The sequence below is a fragment of the Carettochelys insculpta genome, chromosome 6, assembly GCF_033958435.1.
Source record: "Carettochelys insculpta isolate YL-2023 chromosome 6, ASM3395843v1, whole genome shotgun sequence".
NCBI classification, from domain to species: Eukaryota; Metazoa; Chordata; order Testudines; family Carettochelyidae; genus Carettochelys; species Carettochelys insculpta.
Genome location: NC_134142.1, coordinates 40,546,658 through 40,569,638, shown reverse-complemented (window position 1 = coordinate 40,569,638; position 22,981 = coordinate 40,546,658). Strand labels below are relative to the sequence as shown.

Genomic DNA, 22,981 nt, shown 5'->3' with positions numbered 1-22,981 from the left:
ACATCCGTCTACCACCCCCAGACAGATGGACTAGTAGAACGCTTCAATTGGCTTTGAAGGCCATGCTCTGTAAGTTTGTGTTGATGGATGCACGCCACTGGGACCAGCTCCTTCCAGCCCTCATGTTTGCAGTTTGGGAGGTGCCTCAGGTCTCCACAGGGTTTTCACCTTTTGAACTCCTGTATGGGAGGCAGCCATGGGGGGTTCTGGACCTAGTAAGAGAGATGTGGGAGGAACAGCCCTCCCGAAGCAATAACGTGGTGCAATATGTGCTCAACCTACATGAGACTTGAAGCTCTGGGTACATTTGCTCAAGAGAACCTCCTTCAAGCACAGCAGACCCAGGAGGCAACTTACAACAAACTGGCAAGACTCCGTGAGTTTCAGCCAGGGGATTGAGTGCTACTGCCAAGTACTGACTCTAAGCTCCTCTCCTGCTGGCAGGGCCCTTACAAGATTATCCGGTGAGTGGGCCCAGTGAACTATGAGGTAGACCAGCCAGATAAGTGTAAGGGGCAGCATATCTACTATGTAAATATTTTAAAACCCTGGAAGGCCCAGGAAGGGCTACTAATCACCCTCTACCCACCAGACCCAGAAATGGGGCCCCAGGCAGCAGAGGTGGCAAACCCTGGGAAGGTACAGATTGGGCCCAACCTTACCCCAGAGCAGAGACTTTAGGCCCAGAAGTTGGTGGCTGACTTTTCCTCAGTCTTTTCAACGAAACCCAGTTGAACCCACCTGGCTGTCCACCATATCCAGACCAAATCCGGGGTTAAGGTCTGAGAAATGCCTCGATCCCTTCCCCAGAAGTTGAGGGAGGTGGTAAAGCAAGAACTGCAGTCGATGCTAGCACTGGGAGTAATCGAGGAATCGTTCAGTGAATGGAAAAGACCAATAGTCCTAGTCCCCAAACCAGATGGGAGCACTCGGTTTTGCATCGACTTTCGGAAGTTGAGTGCCATGTCCAAATTCGATGCCTACCCAATGCCCTGGGAAGATGAGTTACTCAATCGGCTTGGGGAAGCCGAATACATCACCACCCTTGACTTAACCAAGGGGTATTGGCAAATCCCCCTCACACCTGAGTCCGAGGAGAAGACAGCTTTCTCCACTCCCTTTGGACTCTTCCAGGTCCGGACCATGTGCTTCGGGCTGCACGGTGCCCCAGCTAAGTTCCAGTGCCTAATGGATCGGCTTCTACATCCCCATAGCCAATACACCGCAGCATATTTGGACGATAGTGATCTATAGCTGTGATTGGCAGACCCACCTACAACATGTATATGCCATACTGCGGGCCTGACAGTGAACCCAGCAAAATGCCACCTTGGAAGGGATGAAACCACCTACATAGGGTACACTTTGGGGAAGGGCATGGTATGCCCCCTAGTGGGGAAGGTCCAAGCCCTCTAGCAGTATGCCCCTCCATCCTCGAAGAGATGGGTATGCCAGTTCCCGGGGTTAGCTGGTGTAGCCAACCAGGCTCGGGTTCCCCAGAAACGAGACTGCACCCAGAAGGCGAGTGCCATATTTGGTTTATTGAAAGCACGTGACACCCGCGACAGGAGCCCCGGAGACGCCGCAGTCACCAGTGGGGGAAAACCTGACGCGTCGGAGCTTCGCTCAGGGAGAGGCTCTGTAACAGGCCTCCTAACACTCGCTGATAAAGCTGAGTTCATTAACATAAGATTGCCTATGCATTCCTTATCACTATCTCTAGTGGCCTACTGCCAGCGTAGCCTTGAAGTCTTGGCAAGCATGGCTTGTTCTGCAGCAGTTCCCATGGCAGTTATTTTGCAGCTTTTCACCTTGCACAGACTGGTCTGTTTAGATTCTCCTGATGATTCACAGAGGGGTCGGACTGCACTCTCGACTGTTACAATGTCTTCTCTCACCCTACAGCTGGGTATTACTGCTGCTTTATCCCAGGCTTCTCCTCCATCACTGCCCCTCTTACCGACCTCCTCAGGAAAGAGATTCCCAACCACATCCCCTGGACCCCAGCTGTGAGGAAGCTTTCCAGGCCCTAAAGACCCAGCTCTGCTGAGAACAATTCCTGTACAGCCCTGACTTCTTGAAGGAGTTCCTGCTACAAATGGATGCCTCGGATGTCGGGGTGGGAGCAGTGCTCTCCCAGATTGTGGGAGGTGAGGAGCATCTGATTCTTTATATCAGCCGGAAGCTCTTCCCAAGGGAGAAGGCCTACTCAGTAATAGAGAAAGAGGCCCTAGCAGTCAAATGGGCCATAGACTCACTACCTCCTGGGCAGACACTTCACCCTTGTCACCAACCATGCCCCCCTGTGCTGGCTACAGGCGATGAAGGAAACAAACCCCAGAATCATGATGTGGTACCTCTCCCTCCAACTCTTCTCCTTCCAGATCCAGCACTATTCAGGAAAGGATCATGCAAATGCAGACTTTCAGACTCTTCCTGGGGAGAAGGAACACAGTTGGGGGAGGAGCAGACCCCTGTTGGGGAGGGTCTGGGGGAGGGATGTGTAAGAGTGTGAGAGGGAGGTGAGGCAGGGGTTAAACAAGGCCTGTTAGCCCAATCAGCCCCACCCCGGTTCACCTGTGGCCAGTGTCAGGCCTGGAGGGGTATAAAGGGAGGGAGGCCAGCTCAGTTTGGAGCTGACCAGCTAAGAGGCAGGAGCTGGCTCTGAGGCAGGAAGCCCCAGGCCAGAGCTGTCACCTGGTTAGCCACCACAGGGTGCAGCCCAGGACCCTCCCCTAGGTTCTGAGGGGAGCAGGGAGCCCTCTCCCACCAAAAGAGGGGACTAGATGCTCAGGGCCATGCCCCAAACTCAAGCCATAGACTCTCGAGTGGGGCTACGGACCCAACCAACAGGCCTGGCCAGGGGGCCTAGCCACTAGGTCCCCTGGGCCCAGGTGGGAACTGCTCCCAGCCTCATACTAAATTTTCATTATGCATGTTATTGAGTTACTCTAACAATAAGCTGGGCCCCATGAAAATGATCTTGCCCAAACACCTTGTAGCCAGCTTTCATCCCAGTCTCTCTCATCTTCTACTCTTCTCTAGGGCTGGGTCTCTCCTTTTGGGTCATTACCACCCATTTCAGAAATTGCTTTGTGTCTCTTTCAAATGCCTTCTCCATGTGCTTAGCAAATAGTAATAATATTGAACAATCACTTATTGACAGGTTGAAGTCTTTAAAGAAGCAGAATAGCTTCCTTGCTAGTACGTAAAACCCATCAGTTGCAGTTTAGTGATATTACTTATAGTACATTATGCTAGACTAAAAATCACTTACCATTTGTCATTTAATGAATCATTTTCAAGCAGATATTTTAAAAACCATGTATTTATTTTGGTGTCTTTTCCTTTGGCAAGCTAAGTAGGGCCAGGCCCACTAGGTGCTTGGATGGGAGACATCCAAAGAAAATACAATTTGTTGCATAAAATGTTGGTGTGCATTCAGTAATGAAGATTAATAGAGATTTTTTTCCCTTGAGTCAGTATGGAACCAGTTAATCAGCACAATACTAAGGAGTATACTGCCACTAGATGCGGTAAATGAGATGCAAAAACAGAGTCCACATTGTGGTCCACATTTAGTGATCCTATTACAATTTTTGAGGGGTTCAAACTCCTGTGTCCTGGCTCAATTCCAGATTGGGAAAGTAAATTATTCCTCCCAAAGCTCTCGTTTTACTCATATGAAACATTCATGTTGTATAGAAATGCTGTGCTGTGTTAAACAGTTACATCTGGCCTGGACTGCTGCTGCTTTATTCAGTGCTTCAGGCAATAAACTTCACAACCAGTAGAGGGACTATTAGCGTAAACCACTCTTTTGTAAAAACAAAAAGGCAGTCCAGTAGCACTTTAAAGACTAACAAAATAATTTACTAGGTGATGAGCTTTCATGGGACAGACCCATTTCTTCAGATCATAGTCATACCAGAGCAGACTCAATATTTAAGACACAGAGAACCAAAAATAGTAGTCCAGCTTGACAAATCAGAAACATATTGTCAGGGTGAACAAATCAGAGAGCAGAGGAGCAGAAGGGGTGGAGGGAGGGAGTCAAGACTTAGATAAAGCCAAGTATGCAAAAGAGCCCCTATAATGAGCTAGAAAATTCCCATCCCTGTTCAAACCACCTGTTAAAGTGTTGAATTTGAATATAAAAGAGTTCAGCAGCCTCCCTTTCCAAACAGTTATGAAAATTCCTCTTCAGTAAAATGCAGACTTTTTCAGGTAGTTGAATTAATAGTATATAGACTAGCACAGCTATCTCTCTGTTACCACTCTTTTGTGTATGCATGTCCCATGTAATTGTTGGCTACCACATTGGATAGTTTGTGTGGTATCTTCCAAGTTTGGTATGAAGCTTTTTCTTCCAATACATATTTACAATTTGGCAGATGTTTCCCAATATAATTTTTATAGGCCATTTTGGGGGTGGGGGGGGGGCGGGTTGTATGACTTCCCCCCCCCCCCCCAGGCATGAAAGGTACACTATCTCCCAGGTTTCTGATTATAATCTCACTTTAAGAATGCCTTCTTACCTTTCTTAAAATAATCTTAGAATTTGGAAGAGACTGGCCCTGCATTATGGTAGATATGGCATTCTGAAGTTCCATGTTTTTGTGCCTCACTGATTCCAGATCAGAACAATTACAATTGTTTTTGGTTTTTAATTGACAGCCTTGGGACCTGAGAGTCAAGCTTCTCATCCATCACAATAATAAAGTTATTCTGCAGGTCAGATTAGGCCCTTGTGGCATATCTGAAATTCCATTGCCTTCCACTGCTTAGCACAAACACATCTGATTTGGAACTTCGGAGACAATTAAAATCGTAATGGACAAGAAGTAATAATCATTCCTTCACTGTCTCAGCTATGCTGGCTCTGCAGAACTAGCAGAAGTAAAAGCAGTCAGAATGTATTTTTATCACACAAGTTAACAGATGTAACACCTGTACACACAAGAGCCAGCTCTGAGTAAGATGCCATTTTTATTTACCCAATTTTCAGAGTGGAAACGCATGTTTAAATCAGACAGTGGCACAAGCTCATCTCTGTAACTGTCTACTTTAATCTAGACTGCACAGCGGGTGATCATGTGACTAATGAGTGATTAGGAAATAGGAGCTAAACAGGGAGTCCTTTGACAGACCTCGATTTCATATGCACTTGATAGTTGTTCTTATTGGATCTGTTCTGTCAGGCTGGGGGTGGGGAACCTATTTCATGTTGGGGGACACTGACCCAAAGACAAATTAGTTGGGGGCCACACAAGAGAGAAGGCAAAAATAAAAAACCCTTGCTGCTATGGTCCCTAACTGAAAAACTAAACAAAACAGACATTCCCGTCTTGCACCAGCCAAGAGCCTAGGGAGACCAGGGCTCATACATTTCTGTGGGACCCTCTAGGCTCTGGGATGGGGACAAAATGAGGTTCAGTATGGGAGGGGGCTGCCAGGGGAGCTGGGTGGGGAAGGGAGAGGTCAGGGTGGAGGTGAGGAGCCTGTGAGGGAGGCCGCAGGGTGCAGACAGGGAGTCGGTGTCAGAGGGCGCTGCCAGAGCAGGCTGGCGCTGCAGAGTCTGGGCAATGGGGGTGCAGCTTACCTGGGCAACGCCCCCCAGTTGCGCTTGGCTCTGCGCCCACCCCTCAAAGCTCCCAGAATTCTGGCCAATCAGAGCAGCAGAATAAAGCCTCCAGGATGTGCTGCAGCTGCTGCTCCCCATCTTCTTTCCCTGGCGAGGGGAAGAGCAACAAGCAGCAGAGCCTGGAGCCACTTCCTGCTCTCCCTGCCTTTGTCTGGCTCTGGCCATGGCTTGCCTGACCTGGTCCACAGGGCTTGGAACGCCCCCCCCCCGCCCAAGTTCCCACCACCACGTTGCTGGCCAGATGCTGGGGAGAGGAGGCTGGAAACTGGGGAGGAGAGACTCAAGGTCTGGAGCCAGAAAAGCAGTGGTTGACATGGGCCAGGGGTTCTCCACTCCTGTGCTTGGCCATTTCAGTTAGAAATCCCTTCATGCAGATACTTAAACAGATTGTGTTTAAATGTTATAATTGTAAAGTGTCAAATTAATGATCAAGACCATTCTTTTTGGAACCTGGGTGTCCGGGGGCAGGTATTTTATAAGGAAGGCTGGCACATTCATGTGTGAAATAGAAAAGTGTGGTATGAAAGTGACCTAGTCACATGAGAGTTTTTTGCTCATGTTATAGTACAAAGTCCTTGAGCATTTGTTCAAAACACTATTTCCAAGAATAAATTGCAGTCTGAAAAATGACTGAAATGCTTGGAGTCAGTATTCATAGTACCATAGATTCTTCTTTGAATAGTGTCCCCACGGATGCTCCACTGTAGGTGTACTTGAATCCCTGTGCTGCTAATTGGAGAACTTCAGAAGCACTGTCTTTTAGGCCCACTCATTTGCAGTCTCCCCTCCTGCCCAGCAAGGAAGCTAGTGAGCAAGCATGAGCTAACCCCCCTCAGTTCCTTCTCCACTCCCCCTGACTAGAGACAGAACTAATCACAGTCCTACCAGAATGTGAATTTCTGATTTGCAGCTCTATGGTTAGCCTCCTGGTTCTTAGCTGAAGTTCTGGTTTTCCCTTTTCTTATCTTTTCTCCTTGTTTCTTAACAAAAAAGAAGACTACTTCCCCCCCTCTTCCTGCCCCCCCCCCACCTTTTTATCATCTTGAAGGCTGGTATACAGGGCATGCTGCTATTGAGTGAGGAGTTCACAACTAGAAATGATTATCCTGCAAAGAAATGTTCCCTGTCACAGATGAGCACTCCTGGTTCATTTACTACCTTGGAAGACCATATTCAAAAACAGCGTGATCTGTGCCAGGAATTCAAGCACTGGTTGTGTAAGCACAGATCTCAGACAACAGAGCATCTTCATGACGGTGGCTTTTTGGAGCTGCACTATGAGTCACCTGATAGACTGAGTCCTTCCATAGCCCTCACCTTCTTCAGCTGGCATGGGAGTCTTCCCTGTTGCCCTGTCATTCTTCTGCCAGTCTCTAGTGAAGGTTTGGATAGAGATAGTGAAGAGGTGGCAGCAAAGTATTCTTCCCAGGTTCCCTGGGCCTCATAAACTGAGCATGGCCTCATAAACCATCTTGCTAGAGACCTATGGGCATCACTGATGACTTCTGTGCCGCTACCAGCCCAGTGGCCTCACTGGGGCCTTTGGGCTGCATATTGCCACCAGGCATCTTCAGTTTCTAGCTCCATCAGAGAACCAGCAAGGCACACACCTTCAGCCCTGGCTTCCAGAGCCTTGGAAACTCTGGACCAAATCATCTTGTGAACCCAGGAGGTGACCCCCAAAGACCATCTCTTCTTCCTCCACAGATGAGTCCACCATGCCCTTCCCTTGCTGTCGCTGGGAGATTAATTTTGCCTCTTCCAGCACCTGGTGAAGAGAGTGGCAGACGTGCTCCAATACCACTACAGGAAGTTGGGGACATCCTCTGTTAACTCCTTGACATACTCTACTGTTCTTCCAGAAAGATCACCCTACCCATTAACAAGGCCATTCTGGGTCCAGCAAGAACTTTCTGGCAGACACTTGTCAGTAGCACCTATCTGCAAGTAGGTAAACAAAAGATTCTGTCCCAGCACAAGGGAATGATAGATTTATTTTTCTCTCTCTCTGCCTATCTCCGTCATGGTGCATGCTGTTAATTTTGGAGGCCATCAACACCAGGTGAGATCCACTCACAAGGTAACTTCCCTGTTTCACATAAATCAATTGAGTCACCATCCAACCTTTTACCTCAAGCCTAATTGAGACAGAGGCTGTATCACACATTTTTAACAGATGAAGATTTTCAGGAAGAGACTTTTCCTCTCCATTTCAGAAAGATCCAAGAGTTCAGGAGTATCAGCCCAAAGACTCTCCAAGTGGGTCTCAAAGCGTATCAGACAATGTTATCACGTTTGCAGTGTAACCCTTCCAGATACTATTAGTACACGCTTCACAAGGTCAACTTCCTCATATTTCACCTCCTTGAACGTCCCTATCCTGGAGCTCTGTAGAGCAGCAATGGGGTTGTTGGTCCACACCTTCACAGAATGTTATGTGATCACTGGGGACTCTGCCTCTGATACCATCTTTGGCTCCACAGTACTGTAATCTGTACCTAACCTGGCTCCAGAGTCCCAGCTCTCTGGTGGGACTACTGCTCTGGAGTCACCATTAGTGAATCCCCTGTAGGGACGTTATTCAAAGAAGTTACTCACTTTGGACATGTCTACGCTAGCCAAAAACTTCGAAATGGCCATTTTGAAGTTTACTAATGAAGCGCTGAAATACATATTCAGTGCCTCATTAGCATGCGGGCGGCCGCGGCACTTCGAAATTGAAGCGGCTTGTCCAGACGGGGCTCCTTTTCGAAAGGATCCTGGCTGCTTCAAAGTCCCCTTATTCCTATGAGCAGATGGGAATAAGGGGACTTCAAAGTAGCCAGGGTCCTTTTGAAAAGGAGCCCCATCTGGACGAGCCACGCGGCAGCGAGCCACGTCAGTTTTGAAGTCCGTGGCCGCCTGCATGCTAATGAGGCTCTGAATATGTATTTCAGCACTTCATTAGTAAACTTTGAAATGGCCATTTCAAAGTTTTTGGCTAGTGTAGATGATTCTTTGAGATGCATGTTTCTATGGTTGCTCCACAGCCCATCCTTCTCCCTTCCACTCTGGAGTTATTGCCAATGTCTCTTGGTCAGAGAAGGGATTGAGGTGGGCTAGCACATGCATGCTGACTAGCCTTGTGGCAAGATACAGCACATGTGCAGGCCTAACAGACACTGCTGTTGAAGTTCTCTGATCTGTAGTCCAGGAATGCAAGCACATCTACTTCCAAACACCCCTGGGGAGATGCATCTCAAAGAATCAGTGTTACTGCAAGAGAAGAGTTAACTTCATAATGTGAGGTACCTTTTTTTTTTCTTTGGGTGCTGTCAAGGCTGTTCCCCACACTGGTGTTAAGAGTTTTTTTTGAAAACTCTTCAAAGACCTAGATTTCCTGACTTTGAGTGATAGGGTGCCAACACCCAAATGCAAAAACACCATTGAGAGCCCAGGAAGATGTACTTACGAATGTTTTCCCCTTGGGTACCCTCTGAAGAGAGCTTGAATCACAGTAACGTTCCTAATAGCTGACCTTACAGTCTTAGGTATGTGCACCCAGAACCTGCTGCCTTCTAGGACACAGGAATCAGATCATAGTCTTAAAGGTGATTTTATTAACCAAACAAAAGAGACATACTTATAAAGCATTATGTGGTTGCTAGGGCTACATCTCCACTAGCATATTCTTTTGAAAGATCTTCTTTTGAAAGAAGAAAAGCAGTGTAGATGTGGCGCTTTCAAATGTAATCCCCATCTTCGAAAGAACCCTTTTTCCAAAAAAAAAAAAAAAAAAACTTCAAAGATGGGGATTACTTTTGAAAGAGCTGCATCTACACTGCTTTTCATTGTTCAAAAGAATATGCAAATGAAGTGTTTGATATGTAAATCTGTTCCTCATTTGCATTTTCAATTTTCCTCATTTACATACCTCTCTCAAAAGAGGAATGCTAGTGTAGACACAGCCTAGGTGTTACAGAGCAACTGAAAAAGGAAGATTAAAACCCAAAGAATTACCTCCCTTGGATTCAGTTAAAAAGCTACAGTGCATGAGGGAATAGTATATAGGCTCAGCACAGAGTCCAACAAACCCAAAATTTAAAAAAAAACCAAACAAAAAACCCCCTTTTTCTGATTAAATATTTTGTGTTCTACTCACATACCTCTTGTTCAATGGTTTAGTCCTTTCTTATGCATGGATGTAACTGGAAATTCCAGGCCTGGTTCCTGGCTCAATCCACATCTCCCAGTGCTCCTCTGGTCACTCAAACAGCATCACGAAGGTCCTGTTTTTCAGTTCAAAACCTATGCTCTGCTTTCATTGACTCTCCTGGCTCCTTGCCAGCACTTTCTAGAGACCCTTTAGGACTCATTTCTGTGGGTTTAATGCTTACAGGCAATTTAGTTAACATAATGGCAGAGATGTTCGGAAAAGGGTGGTGTCCCTCACATTCATCACAGGTGTTTGCTACCTCAGAATTATTTAAACGTGCATTCCTTCTGGACAACTTATAGCTGTTTAATTTGCATCTTGAAATAACTTTTCATTAAAAGTGCTGCTGATTCTAGGTAGACTGGTAGTGGTTTAGTGAAATGAATGTATATGAATGGGAAATGCACTGAAATCACTGAATTCACAGAACCTGTGGCTTAAACTCAACTTTTCATGGAAGATGGACTCCTTCACTCCCTCCTTTCCCCGCTTCTTTCAGCATCATCTCACCAGGAGAAGGAAAGTGTTGGTAAACAGGGAGGCAATGAGAAGAGGAGCAGGAGAGTAAACAGATGGAGGTGGAGAAAAGAAGTGGTGGTTGGTGGGGGGAGGATGGAGGGAATATGAGAGAGGCAAAGATCAGAGGGAGAGAATGAAGACAGCCTTGAATGTTAGTCTATTCTTGGTTTCAGAGTATGCCTATGGTTGTCTTGCTAGGAAGCATGGGAAGGGCCTTGTGGAGGAACAGGGGAGAATTGTTCCTTTAGACACCAAATGTAAAATCGAAGCTGGCAGAGCTCCAATGCAGAGGGCAGGGAAGATAATCACTCCTAATAGCATATTGGCTTTCATTGATCCCTGGCAATGTGTTAGCTTTGAATCAATGCCTGGTTTCTCTCGGTCCTCCCCTACCAAGCTCACAGAAACATAACCCTGGTTTGGGGGTTCCTGATAAATATAGACTTTTATATTTATTTTTGCAAATATGTATGCATCTCCTTAATCTAGGTGAGGCCAGACATCCCACATGGCCACCATGAGCTGCCACCAACCACTAAAATCAGAACTCCATCAGGACGTCCTGCATGTTTCTGCACCACCTTGCCTTGAAAGTTGCTGGACTGAAATCCCTAGAGAGCTCTGATTATTTCCAGCACAGGGTCAGCACTGCGCAGAGGGCCCCTATGTTCTGCCCATCAGTAATATGCCTCTAACCTTTTGCCCATCACCCCTGAAACTGGTTGCTGTGTTTCTTCTAATCTTTTTTTTTTTTTCCAGCCATGTTTGGATTTTTTTTATTGATGTGCAGAATAAATTTCATGAGCACTGAGGCATGTGTAAATGTGAACCACAAATAGAAACAAAAAGCCTGCTAATCATCTGGGCAGCATCTGAATCTCTTCTACGATCTGACTGAGGCTTGGTGGTCCAACCTAGTGGTTAAAGCAGAAACCAAAGTTAGGCATTAGTGTACTGAGACAAGAATCAGAGTTGGAGGTGAGGGATCAGGAGAAGGGCAGGAAGGCAAGACCAGGAAAAGATCAAGCGAGCAAGGCTATGGAGTTGGACAAGACAGACAAAGAAATGAATCCATCAGTAAGGTGTACTGAATCTTTAACTTGTAGCTCCTGAATATTTGCTGCCCTAGAGAAGTGATTGTTTTTCATATGGAAAGAGCTCTTGGGACTCAGAGGGAGAGTAAAAATATGATTGACCTCTTGGCAACCGTGAACCTGTGCTTGTCATTGCAAAAGGGCTAAAAACTGTTTTCTACACCCACCCTTACATCTATTCACTGGCATCATTGCTGTCCAAGCTCCAGGCTAGCTGGCTCCCTGGCCTTCTCCCATGTGCAGCTGAGTGCTGGGCACATGAGTGCTGACTGCATTGGATGTGCAGGTTTCTGAATTTAGAGCAGTATCGACAGCCTGGAGGCATGAAATGCTCAGATATGGCAAGGTAACAGCTCTGAGCTTTTCTCTCATTTGCACTTCTTGCTAGTCTGCCTTAACCTAGAGGGGCCACTCTTGCGAGTAAGATGCGTAACCACAGAATTTAGTCGCTGCCAAGAGCTATATTTTTAGAGCTCTGCATGGATATAAAATTGACATCCACATCTGCAAACATGATCCGCGGATATGTGCAGCCACATCCACAGATGCAGATAACCATGGATCTAAAGCACATATGTAAAAATTTCTGGAGTTCTAGATACAAAGGCGGATGTGGACATACATTTTGTACCTTCAGAAATGAGTTGAGTGTGCAGCAATGGCTGCAGATAATAAGGCACATATCCATGAATTTGCAGAGATCTGTAAAATTTGTGTTTTGTAATGTGGCCGTCCAATCAATCAGTAGGAGCTGACTTGAGACCCACCAACTAAGGTCACCAAGGCCTTTGGTTAGACACGGCTTTCAAGCACAAGTTCTCACTTTTCATTGTAAAGGTGTAGCAGAGAGGGAGAACTCAGTAAGTCGTCATGAGTCCCCTGATCCTTTCTTCCTTCTGACTGCTCTGTGTAGGGTAGCGGGATGTGGGAAGGAAGGGTGTTTGCCATACCTGAGCCCATCTGTCTGTGTAGGTACACACAGATTTTGCCCAACTAAGGTATTAATTGACACCTTGTCAGGAGCCCTGAGTTCACACACAACCTGCATATCAGTTCTCAGCTATCCTTTTTAATTCAGAAGTGCAGCCTATGGAGACTACAAGCTCCACCTTATTTTTATCCGAGCAGCCAAAGCCTTGGATAGAGCTATGGCACTGTACAGTGAAATGTATGGTGGGCAGACCTTTGGCTTAAAGGCCAGGGTGGGCACAGACCACCTGGTAAAGATTAAGGGGATGTATTTATGCCATTGAACTCTCTTCAGGCTTGTATGTTTTAACTGGGGGACTTTGTCAAATAATGTCCATTCTGCACCCACGTGATATTTACAGAGCTAACACCAACTAGTGAATGCTGCATAATGGTGCCATCAGCCCTTCCTGAGAATCCCCATGGGACTCTGGCTTTCAATCCAAAGCACAAGGGTTGGTACCTGCTGCATTACTTTAATTTTTTAATACAAGTTGGTCTGGTGAATGGAGCTGGATTAACAGCTCTGAGGCTTCTGTGTCTCCCCATTAAGGCAATAGCACGGTCAACTGTGGGGTAAGCTCCTCCTCCTGCACATACCTCATTTCTAGCTTGTGTCAGCCCAGACCTGGAGGAGAGGAGAGGAAAGGATGTTTGTTTGCTGAGAGGCAGTGTCCTACCCTATGTTCTTACTTTCATCCTTTTGGGGGCTCAACCCCTGTATCCATTACCAGTTCTTAATGCTTCTGATATTTGATGTGCTATGGCCACCACACTTGGATCAGAGCCTGAGCATGAAATGAGAACTCTTCCACAACCCCTACTTTCAAAGGCCCTTGGCTTTCAGATTCTCTGTCAGCCTGTGATACAGAAACCCTCATCATGAAATTGCCTCATACTCTTTCCAGCAATTTTGGGAGCTGTTAAGTCCCTCTCTAATAAATATAGTAATACGCCTTTCAAACAAACCTGGCTTTTAACCTGTAGATTTGGGGGTGTAGGCAATTTCCCTGTAAAACGGGAGTGAAGGAGCTGAATTAGGCAGGTGAGCCCTCTTTGTAGGAAAAGGGTTTCTTTCAGGATCTTTGCATTTCTTAATGTTTGTGGCTTCTCCAGTTTTAATTTGAGTTCTGAAAGAAGACAAAGTACTACCTTATATCACCAGCAAAATGGCTTCCACACATCTAACAAATAACTCTGTAAACAGGGAGAGAACAGATTTGGGGCTCTTGTCAGATACAGCCCTCCCCACCATGCTTAATTTGTGCCATGACTGAGACCTGGCACCTCTACCTTGGCAGTTTATAGTCCTGGCACCTTCAGGATTGCTGCATCAGTTAGAATGTAAAAATTAACTTGAGCCCCACCACCTCTTTTGCTACTAATTAAGCACTGTGCCTCCTCCCCCTCCACAGACACTAGTGCAAACAACTGTCTCGTGCAGGGCACATCTGAGCTGAAGGCCTCAAAAGGCCAGTTCACGCTTAACTGCACTTTCTAATACAATCCATGGTGAGGGGGAGGAGAAGTCAGAGAGGAGGGAGAGTACACATACAGCCTGTGAATATATGTATAATATACAGTAAATCTGAGTCCACCTTGCAGCTGCCGTTACCAAGTTGGGAATGCAGAAGTGAAGGGGAAACTGATTGCATTTTGATAAGCCAAGCCCAACTTCCTAATTTTGTAAAAGGAGCTTCCATTTCCCTGTGTTACCTGGCCAAGAGCTGATGTATCTCCCGGGGTGATGTATGTCACTAGACAGTTGGCAGGCAGAAGGTGTATGGCTATGTGGGGGGAAAGCAGGTGTCATGTGGACTGGTGCACAAACAGGGTGGAAAGTTCAGATGAGGGGAATGGTTATTTGTATGTGCGGTAGGGATCAGGGGTTCCAAGCTCTGCACCTGGTCCACAGCCAGGAGTGACTCTGATTTAGCAGTTGGAATAGAAGACGGTTTATTAGGCAACAGAGATACAGTGTGGCACGGACATGTCAGGATAGCAACCAGAAGTTGTCCATCCAAACCGTGCTGAGGAGAAGGAGATCTGCCAGAGGGGACCCCTGCCCAGGAGAGTCTACCTGCTTCTGCTCCTCTCCAGCCTCCAGACCCCCACTCACTAACAGCCACCTCTAATTGAAAATCGACTGGGCTCCTCCCAACTCTTTGTTTGGGGTCAGAGGTGGTACCTGACTGCGTAGGTTACAGCCCACAGGGGATCAGCAGCGGCCTGTGTGAGCTGCTGAGACTGTCACTTGTACACACCCCTTCACTACATCACAGTATGTTACTTTAACGTGGAGATATTTGAATGATAACAAAAGTCAGTTTCTGTTGTATAGATTGAACTGCTCTCATCCCACATCCTCAGGAGCCGATCAGTGCCAGCTGAGAGAATTTGCCACACCTTAGGAGGTCAATATTTTCTAGCAGCATTACCAGCATTTTTACTGCCTGGTGGGCTCTTAGAAGACAGTTAGGGGTAAATTACAGCTAAATAATAGCACAGAACACTGAGAGCCAGGACTGGTGTCTGAAAACGGATTTTATGGGCCCACAGTAAACTCGGCCACACCCCTGCTAAGTGGTCATCCAGCTAACTAACATCATGCCAGATTGCAGATGATGCCATATAAGCAAGTTCTGGATTAGAGAGGTTCAACTTGTATTAATTTCTCCGTGCCAGGCCAGTAGTGTGATCTTCTAGAAAACTTGCACACAGCCCTTATCATATCTGCTCTACCACACACTTATATTTACCATGAGAAGTATCAGAGGGGTAACTGTGTTAGTCCGTATCCGCAAAAACTGTGAGATGCATCTGACAAAGCGGGTCTTTGCCCACAAAAGTCTATAAGGTGCCACAGGGCTTCATTGTTTTGTTTTGATTTTTTGAATATATTTACCACACTCATATGTGCATTCACACACCCATCCCCCATTATAAATGCCCACTCACCATACACCCAGTCATGTGCCTGGCTGCAATGGGGAGCACATGTGCTTACTCACCCACGCCCCTTCCTGTCAACATACACCACTGCCTTCTGTGTCCACATACTTGCTTGCATTCCAAACCTACCCTTTCCTCCACTTACCCATCCTGGAGAGAACCTAGTGTTGTCTCTAGTTCCAGCTAACACCAGCAGGATCTGGATTCTGTTAACCAAAAAAGACAGTTATAAAAGTGACTTGTTGGGATTGAACTTGAAAGAAATGTCATGGGTGTGTGGGAAAGGAAAACCATAAAGGCAACCTATAGCCTATGCTTATTAGCAGGTTACTATTTTATCCAATAGGGTTTTTCTCACCCAGTGGTACATTTTTACAGCACTTGTCCAATGCTGAACACCGAAGTCCTTCATAAGACACCCCTGCAGTCAGAATCTCTTCTCCATAGTGGATCTCCCCTTGTTCTCCTTCTCATGTACAGTTAGACTATTGTCCTTTGACCCTGGACCAGGAGGGATAGTCAAAGAATTATTTGTTTTTGTAGACGTGAAAGCCTTTGTGTCCCCCATAGCATAAATGCAAACCCGCACAGTGTACAGATATGAGTTTCCTTAAAATGCTAGTGTGAGCTCTTGGACTCCCTCTCCTTAGGAATTGGTAGCTCCCAACTAATTTGGAACATAATATACTCCATGTTACACAACTCTAAAATTTGACCCCGTACAAACATTTTGCTGTAGCCAAGACAATCAGCTAGTTCTTAGCTTTTGGCAGAGACCGCACATGACCCCTTTTGGTGGAAATGGTAATACTATTGGCAACCGAAATAACAGACCTGCTTGGCCCTTTCTGTGTGACACCATGAGAGGTCTTTTCCAACTCTGGATTATCTCACATGAAGCTATGACTGATGTCCTGCATGCAGCAACTGACCCCACTCTGCCTCTTGTGGCATTAGCTGCAAGGAAAAGGGAACACTAATTCCTGTATTAGTGTATTTATGGAGATTTATAAAGTTTACAGATCAGTGGTGCTGTTAGGGCATATTAATGGATTGAAATGATAATTAGAAGTTTGTACAGATGACCAACATTCCAGCATGACTTCAGTGCTGCCTCTTTAGAGACATACATCATTCTCCTCAGGCAACAAACTTGTGGAAATGGAGAGTATTATGTACATAATTTTATATCTCTTCCTCCCCTCACATTTCTGTTTTCTATAACAATCTTCAGAAGATGGAAAAATGCAATTTCTTACCTGACTCTGATTTCCTTTTTCCATATTCCAGGTATTCTGACCTCTCCCTATGCCATTTCACGTGTTTCTAGTGACACTGAAACCTGGCATTGGTTTTGGTTTGTTTCTTTCCTTGTTATATACCACAGCACCATTGATCTTATTAACATGGGTCCGAGAATGTTAGCTAACTTGAACCAGTAGGGGAAAAATAATAGAGGAAGAGAAGTCAGAGCTGGAAAAGATTTACTTGGAAACCTGCACCATGCTAGTACATATTTGTTTCCTACACTATTCCCACCCATTAAAAACAAATGTTTTATACACATCTCAAAGAGAGAGCAGAGTCACAAGCTCCTTGGATACACACATAAAATAGAGGCAGAGAAAGCCTGATAGTCCATCCCTGGCTAATATTCCTTTAGTTGCTTCTTCAGGGCTTTACCCAGCATAGCTTTTGGTATCCCTAAGCAATGGGAGTTCAACCATTTTTCTTGGATGACTGTTCCACATGCTAAGTTACCCTAAGGTAACTTTTCTTGCTATCTAGCTGCAATTTTTCCTTTGCTCAGTTTCACCCTTTTCCATTTATACTTCCTTGAATTATTCTAAACAATGCCTCTCCCTCTCAGGTAGGTGAAAGATAACGTGGGTTTATCCCTTAATTTTTAACAATGAACTTACAACACTGCCAATATCAAACCAAAAGTGTAAGGCTTGACATGTTGTATCTGTGTTCCTTGTCTTAATTCCTGATTCCATCTTTGGGCCACAACATCCCTCTGGATGCTAGTCCATTAGACCCCTTTAGACTGAGAAGCAGCTGACTTAACAGCTGTGTTGATTTGTTACAATCAGTGTTTCAGAACATTTTGTCCTTTGGGTAATGGAACTTCTGCAAGGTTGAAGGCATCATTGCCTGTCATCCCTGGCTGAGAAAGAGCTTGTGCCAGCCTGCATACAATTTGTGAACGTATGTGATTGTTGAAGTGATACCATTTCTCTCAATACCAGGCTTATCCTGTGTGTGGGTAGGATATCTTCAAGCAGGCTGCTGACCTGCTGTTCATTTCAAAGACAAAAAGGAAGGCAGTATGAAAATACTGGGCAAAGCTTATATTTAAGAATTATCAACCTGTGGGTTTAAAATTGTACAGTGGTATCACAGCCTGTGATTACCTACAAGATCATCTGGAAAATACTCTCTTTCTGATCAAATGCCCAGCCAAGTAAGTGACCTCCCTTAAAATACTTGATATGTCATCACTTGTGCTGCAGGCAGGGGTTTTATTGACTCAGTAGGGTCTGCCTAAATTAGTGACCACGAACAGTGCTAGGGAAAGCTGGGCTTCTATAGAAGAAGCTGCCTTTTAAAAGCCAAAGTCCTGGCAACAAGTGATTATTAAGGATCACATGGCCCTTTTCACAAGAAGAGGGTTGCTGTTTGAAGTTCTAGCGTGGATAACTGCGTTCTGCTTCCCTACACTGCAGCTTTAACTGGCTACAATATCTTATGCTTTCTGCCCTAACTGTTGTGTAGTATAGTTGGGACATGCATTTAACCACAGAAGTGGCTGCATGCTGGGTGAAAAGTTTGTTTATACGGCAATCTGTACACATGCCATAGAAGCATTGCATAGTTCTCATGGTTAGTCATTGTCTTTTGTTCTCCGCAGAGGCTTCCATCTTGAGCTATGATGGCAGCATGTATATGAAGATCATCATGCCCATGGTAATGCACACAGAGGCAGAAGATGTGTCTTTCCGCTTCATGTCCCAGCGTGCCTATGGGCTGTTAATGGCCACCACTTCACGGGATTCTGCTGACACCCTTCGCTTGGAGCTAGATGGAGGCCGTGTCAAACTCATGGTCAATTTAGGTATCTTACAGAGATTTCCCTTTCTACTTTTTAGTTGGGCTTGTGACTAGTGTTTTTGTTATCATTTTTCTTTTTTTCGATTGGTTTGATCGAATAAAATTGATTTCTAAAGTACCTGCTAAGACCCTCATAAGGATACTGTCTGCAGAGAGAAATTCTCTGATGGTTTCTGCATGAAGATTTGATGTCGGTTCTTGGTCATGGATAGTGGTGGTTTAAGTCCTTGTTTTTAAGTTTCCTTTCTTGGTCTGGAACTGGTTAGCTTTGTGTAAAACATGCTACTTGGTCCATCTTTTGATCAATCACATACTCATTAATTCAGCCTCTTTTTCCACCACTCAAAACAGTCTAAGCAGAGCATGGGAGGAAAGCCAAGCAAACATGGAGGGAAGCGATAGGTGTTGTGAATATCAGGCTCTCCAAACACTAGTCTAGTGATCTGAATGCTGAACCTTCTCAGGACCCCAGCCCTTATAAAACTGTTTTGTTCAGTAAAGGCCTCACATGCTTATGGAAGTCAAATGTAGGTTGTAGCCTTTAAGACTCGTATTATTGAATAGCTTAGTACACTTTTAAAACTCAAAGGCATCAATAATAAAGATAGTGGAAACACTCCAAGAGGTTGCATCCTGTGTAGGATGAGTCAGTTTACCACTCCAAAAATAATTGATCAATTGATGATGAAAATGATGAAATATTTTAAAGCATTAATATATTAAAACCATGATAGCAAGAATAAAAAGATCAAGGTTTCATTATCTTGATAGCGTAAACCTTGGATACTTAGGCTTAATTACAAGAAGTTACTTAACTGATTTGAGTCAACTCAGAAAAGTGTGAAACACAATTACATATATTTTTTTTTGAATGTAAGAATGGCAATCTGAAGTAATCAAAAAGGACATTCTTGATGCAATATTTGACGATGGTCAAACAAGCATTCAGCTGGCCAAACAACTGAAAAGTCTTTGATACGGTTGGCCCGCTTGCCAATCCTACTTTTGTCTCTTCAAAGCTATTAATTCCCAGAGAGAATTTAAGTTGGAACAAACTTTTTTGGACTGTTTGGTAACTTGAGCTAACAAACTGGGGTCTGGAGATAAACAAAAAGATCCACAGTTAATCCCTAGTTATCTAGGGATATGTGGTGTGAGGCTGCATCCAGCTTCCCCTCATTCCCTCCCTATTGTAGGCTTCAGTGGGGATAGCCCCTGGTGGCAGCTTTTTGACTCCATGTCTGAAAATCCTGGGATGAGACAAAGTGTGAATGTGAGTGGGTTGGAGAGAGAGGTAACAGATGTTGGGTAAACTTGGTTCTTTGCTGGGTTTGGAATTGAACATACGCACAAAAAATGAAATATTCCTCTCACTTGTACTGCTGCTATATATTGTACCAGTACAATTGAGCAGAGAATCCGGTCTAGAAGTGCAGAACCATGATACTTATTGGAAATAAGAATTCCATTAATATTTAGGGTATCTAACAAGAACTATGTGTATATGAAGAGCTTGAACTAGCTTGTGGAATTTCAAGCTCCACTGTGTCATCTCCCAGTACTCACATCGGAGGCCTGGCTGTGCTATAATAAGAAGAAAAGATATTGCAAAGACTTTGCACAGTGCAGTGATAGTGTCCCACATCAGAGTACATACTTACCCCACGTCAGACAGTAGCGCCTATTCTTGGTTGGGTCAGTAAGTTCTGAGACTGACTTTGGCCGCTTGCATGATCAGTGAGATTCCGAGTCACTTTATCTAATAGCAAGCATTAGAGTGTTCAGCATCGGCGTGTCCAGTAGCAAGCAGACTCATGCATGATAATCTGCCCAACCTAATCCTCACAGACCTGTAAATTCTTCAGGCAGGCAGTGGTTCCAAACCCAAAAGATACTGTTACCTGAGAATCAAACTATATGAACTAGTGTTAGACAAACAGATCGGGATAAAAGCAGCCAGCAGACAACTTCCATTTAACTCCATTTTTTATATGACTCACAGAATCTCAGGATTTTTTCCATATTTTTAATAGACTGTTGCTTAGCAGTTAGAGCAGGGGCACAGGAGTCAGATTCCTGTGTTCTGTTTCTGACTACCAACAACTTACATGACCTTGAGAAAGTCACAGAGGACAAATCTTTCAAACTTGGGAACTGAGCTTCAGGTTAGCTACCTAAAAGGAAGAGTTGCTGAGCACACACAACCTCCATTGACCTTGGACATATGTAAATGGTCTGCAAATCTGAAACAGATAGGTAAACCCAATACAAATTACCTAACTTTGAGTGTCTGAAATTGAAAATATTGGGTCAACGTTTCTGTGCTTTATTTTGGCTTATCTTAGGGCTAGTCTACACTAGCTCTGTCCTTCGAAGGGGGCATATAAATGAGCCAATCAGTGAATAGCAATGAGGTGCTGCACTGCATACGCAGCACCTCTTTAGCATAATTCCCACCACACAAACTTGGAAGTTGCAAACTTTGAAGCGGCGGCAAGCCACGTAGCCGCAGGCACTTCAAAGTAACCGTGCGACTTCTAGCCTTCTTTGCCTCTGAAAGAGGAGCTCAGGCCTTTCTTTTGCCGTTTGATTTGGATCATGAAAAGTGGCTGATCTCTTAGAACATGCTTCTATTTTTGAAACTGATAAATGAAATAGTCTCTGTCCCATGAGGATTTGAAAGCTTTAAGTGTTACCTTAGGTGAAAAAATGGTGCCATGGTATATAGCTCCTATTGTCCGGAATTTACATGCTGCACTCAACTGAACAGGAGCAGTGTAAAGCATCGCATGTCCGGCCAGCATGGCAGCAGAGGCAGTACTATACTGCACTGGACCGTGGGGAAATAGATTGTCTGCAGCCACCACAATGATTTTTCATGTGGCATCCATCTCTGCCTGTGTCAGCTCTAAGTGAAGTGGAGAATTCTTCATGCCTACCTTATGTCCTTTGGGGATCCATTCCAAAGAGTTATTGTTCTGTAGTCCAACATAGAAAGAGAGTCTTTCGATCAACTCCAGCATGTACATGAATTAAGGTTTGCAGCTGCTTGCTTTCCCCCCTTAATGCTATTGAGCCTAATAATCTAGCACCTTGCGAATTTCTGTCCTTTCCTGTGGCTCCCTTCTGAAGTTCTTTCTGACAGTTAGAGAATGAAAAAAATGGTCTGAGAAGCAGAGGCTAAATCTATATTTTAAGAGGGGAGTGTGTGCTGTTTTATCAGAGCAGGGGCTTGGGAATACAGGAGACTTGGGTTCCAGTCTGAATTTGCCAAGATCTCACTGTAATTCCCCAGCAAGTCCCTGTTATCTTTCAATGTCTCATTTTAGCCCCCTGCTAAAGGTGCTAAAGGGGTAAAGTATTCTCCCTACTGAACTCCAGCACCTTTCTGCTGAGCCAGCTGCCACTTGATAGGTATTGAGATGCTCTCAACTTCCATCAAAGTCAGCAAGGGAAGAGGGCACTCTGGTACCTGCAGGCAAAGCAGGAAAATTTTCTGCCTGTTTGACCTCCTGTCTCACTTGAAAAGGTTCTCCCTCTCATCATAGTGTCTTGCCCTTTTGGCAAGGAGAGCAGAAAATGTTTCCTTCCAGTGCTTGCCCAGTATTGCTTGTTCCTTCCATCTTAACTTTTCACAGACCTCAAAACCATTAGCTCGCACAGGCCAGATGCTAAACATCTGGCTTTCCATGCCCTGCCAGCCAAAGAATATCACTGAAAATGCTTTCTGAGCATTTTGCTGGAATTTTGACCAAGCACTTCATATTAGAAACTACACTGCATACTGTCCGTGGCGAATGGACTGGTACATGGGGAAACCTTGGTGAATCAAAGCTTTGTTTACTGAAAGTCAGTTATGCAGGACAGGTTGTGATTGAATCACTATTTCTGATGCGTTTGTAAGAGTCACAGACATGGAGCTTTGACCCTGCAGAACTCTGAAGGTCTGTGAGGTTGAAGCTGTGCTCCAAAAGAAAAAGAGTAATGATGCCTATGGGGACAGTGTCTGCTCCCCCAGTGATTTGAGCCTCAGAAATGTAATTTCAGTTATTTGGATCTATGAACCAAGTTATTCCCACTTCTCTGATCCCATTTGAATTTCAAAGGTTTCAGGTGTTTCACAAAGACCTTACAGCAGGGCTTCTCTCTTTTCCAAAGGGGCTTAGATTATGTTGTCATTGAAGGAAGAGTTCAAATCTGAGACCTTAAGATGCGGGGAAGTTCTGCCGTGCCAAGAAGCCTAGCCCTCAACTGCCAGTTGTTTAGTTGGTAGGGGTGTCATCTTTGAGGTAGGTCACATCCAAGTGAAATCCAACACCTTCTGACTTGACTCTACCGAAACAACAGATGGTTGCCATCTCTAGATAAGGGGAGTTTAGATCTTACCCGTTGTATATCTAAATCTTCAAACTGGCTGGTGAGCACCAGATATGTATTAGTAGGGACTGTTTTGAGTGGTGTATTAAGCTAAATATGCTTTCTTTTTAAGTTATT

The 22,981-nt window shown here is 44.9% G+C and overlaps 1 protein-coding gene across 16 annotated transcripts in view; it reads left to right on the top strand.

Annotated features, from left to right (window-relative positions):
- The window catches only part of NRXN3 (neurexin 3), a 1,384,038-nt gene that overhangs the window by 459,921 nt on the left and 901,136 nt on the right, over window positions 1-22,981 (top strand). For all 16 annotated transcript variants that reach the window (XM_074996672.1, XM_074996671.1, XM_074996675.1 and 13 more), the window contains one exon: window positions 18,288-18,491. In XM_074996672.1, the coding sequence (XP_074852773.1) occupies window positions 18,288-18,491 (204 nt within the window). The remainder of the gene's footprint in view (window positions 1-18,287; window positions 18,492-22,981) is intronic.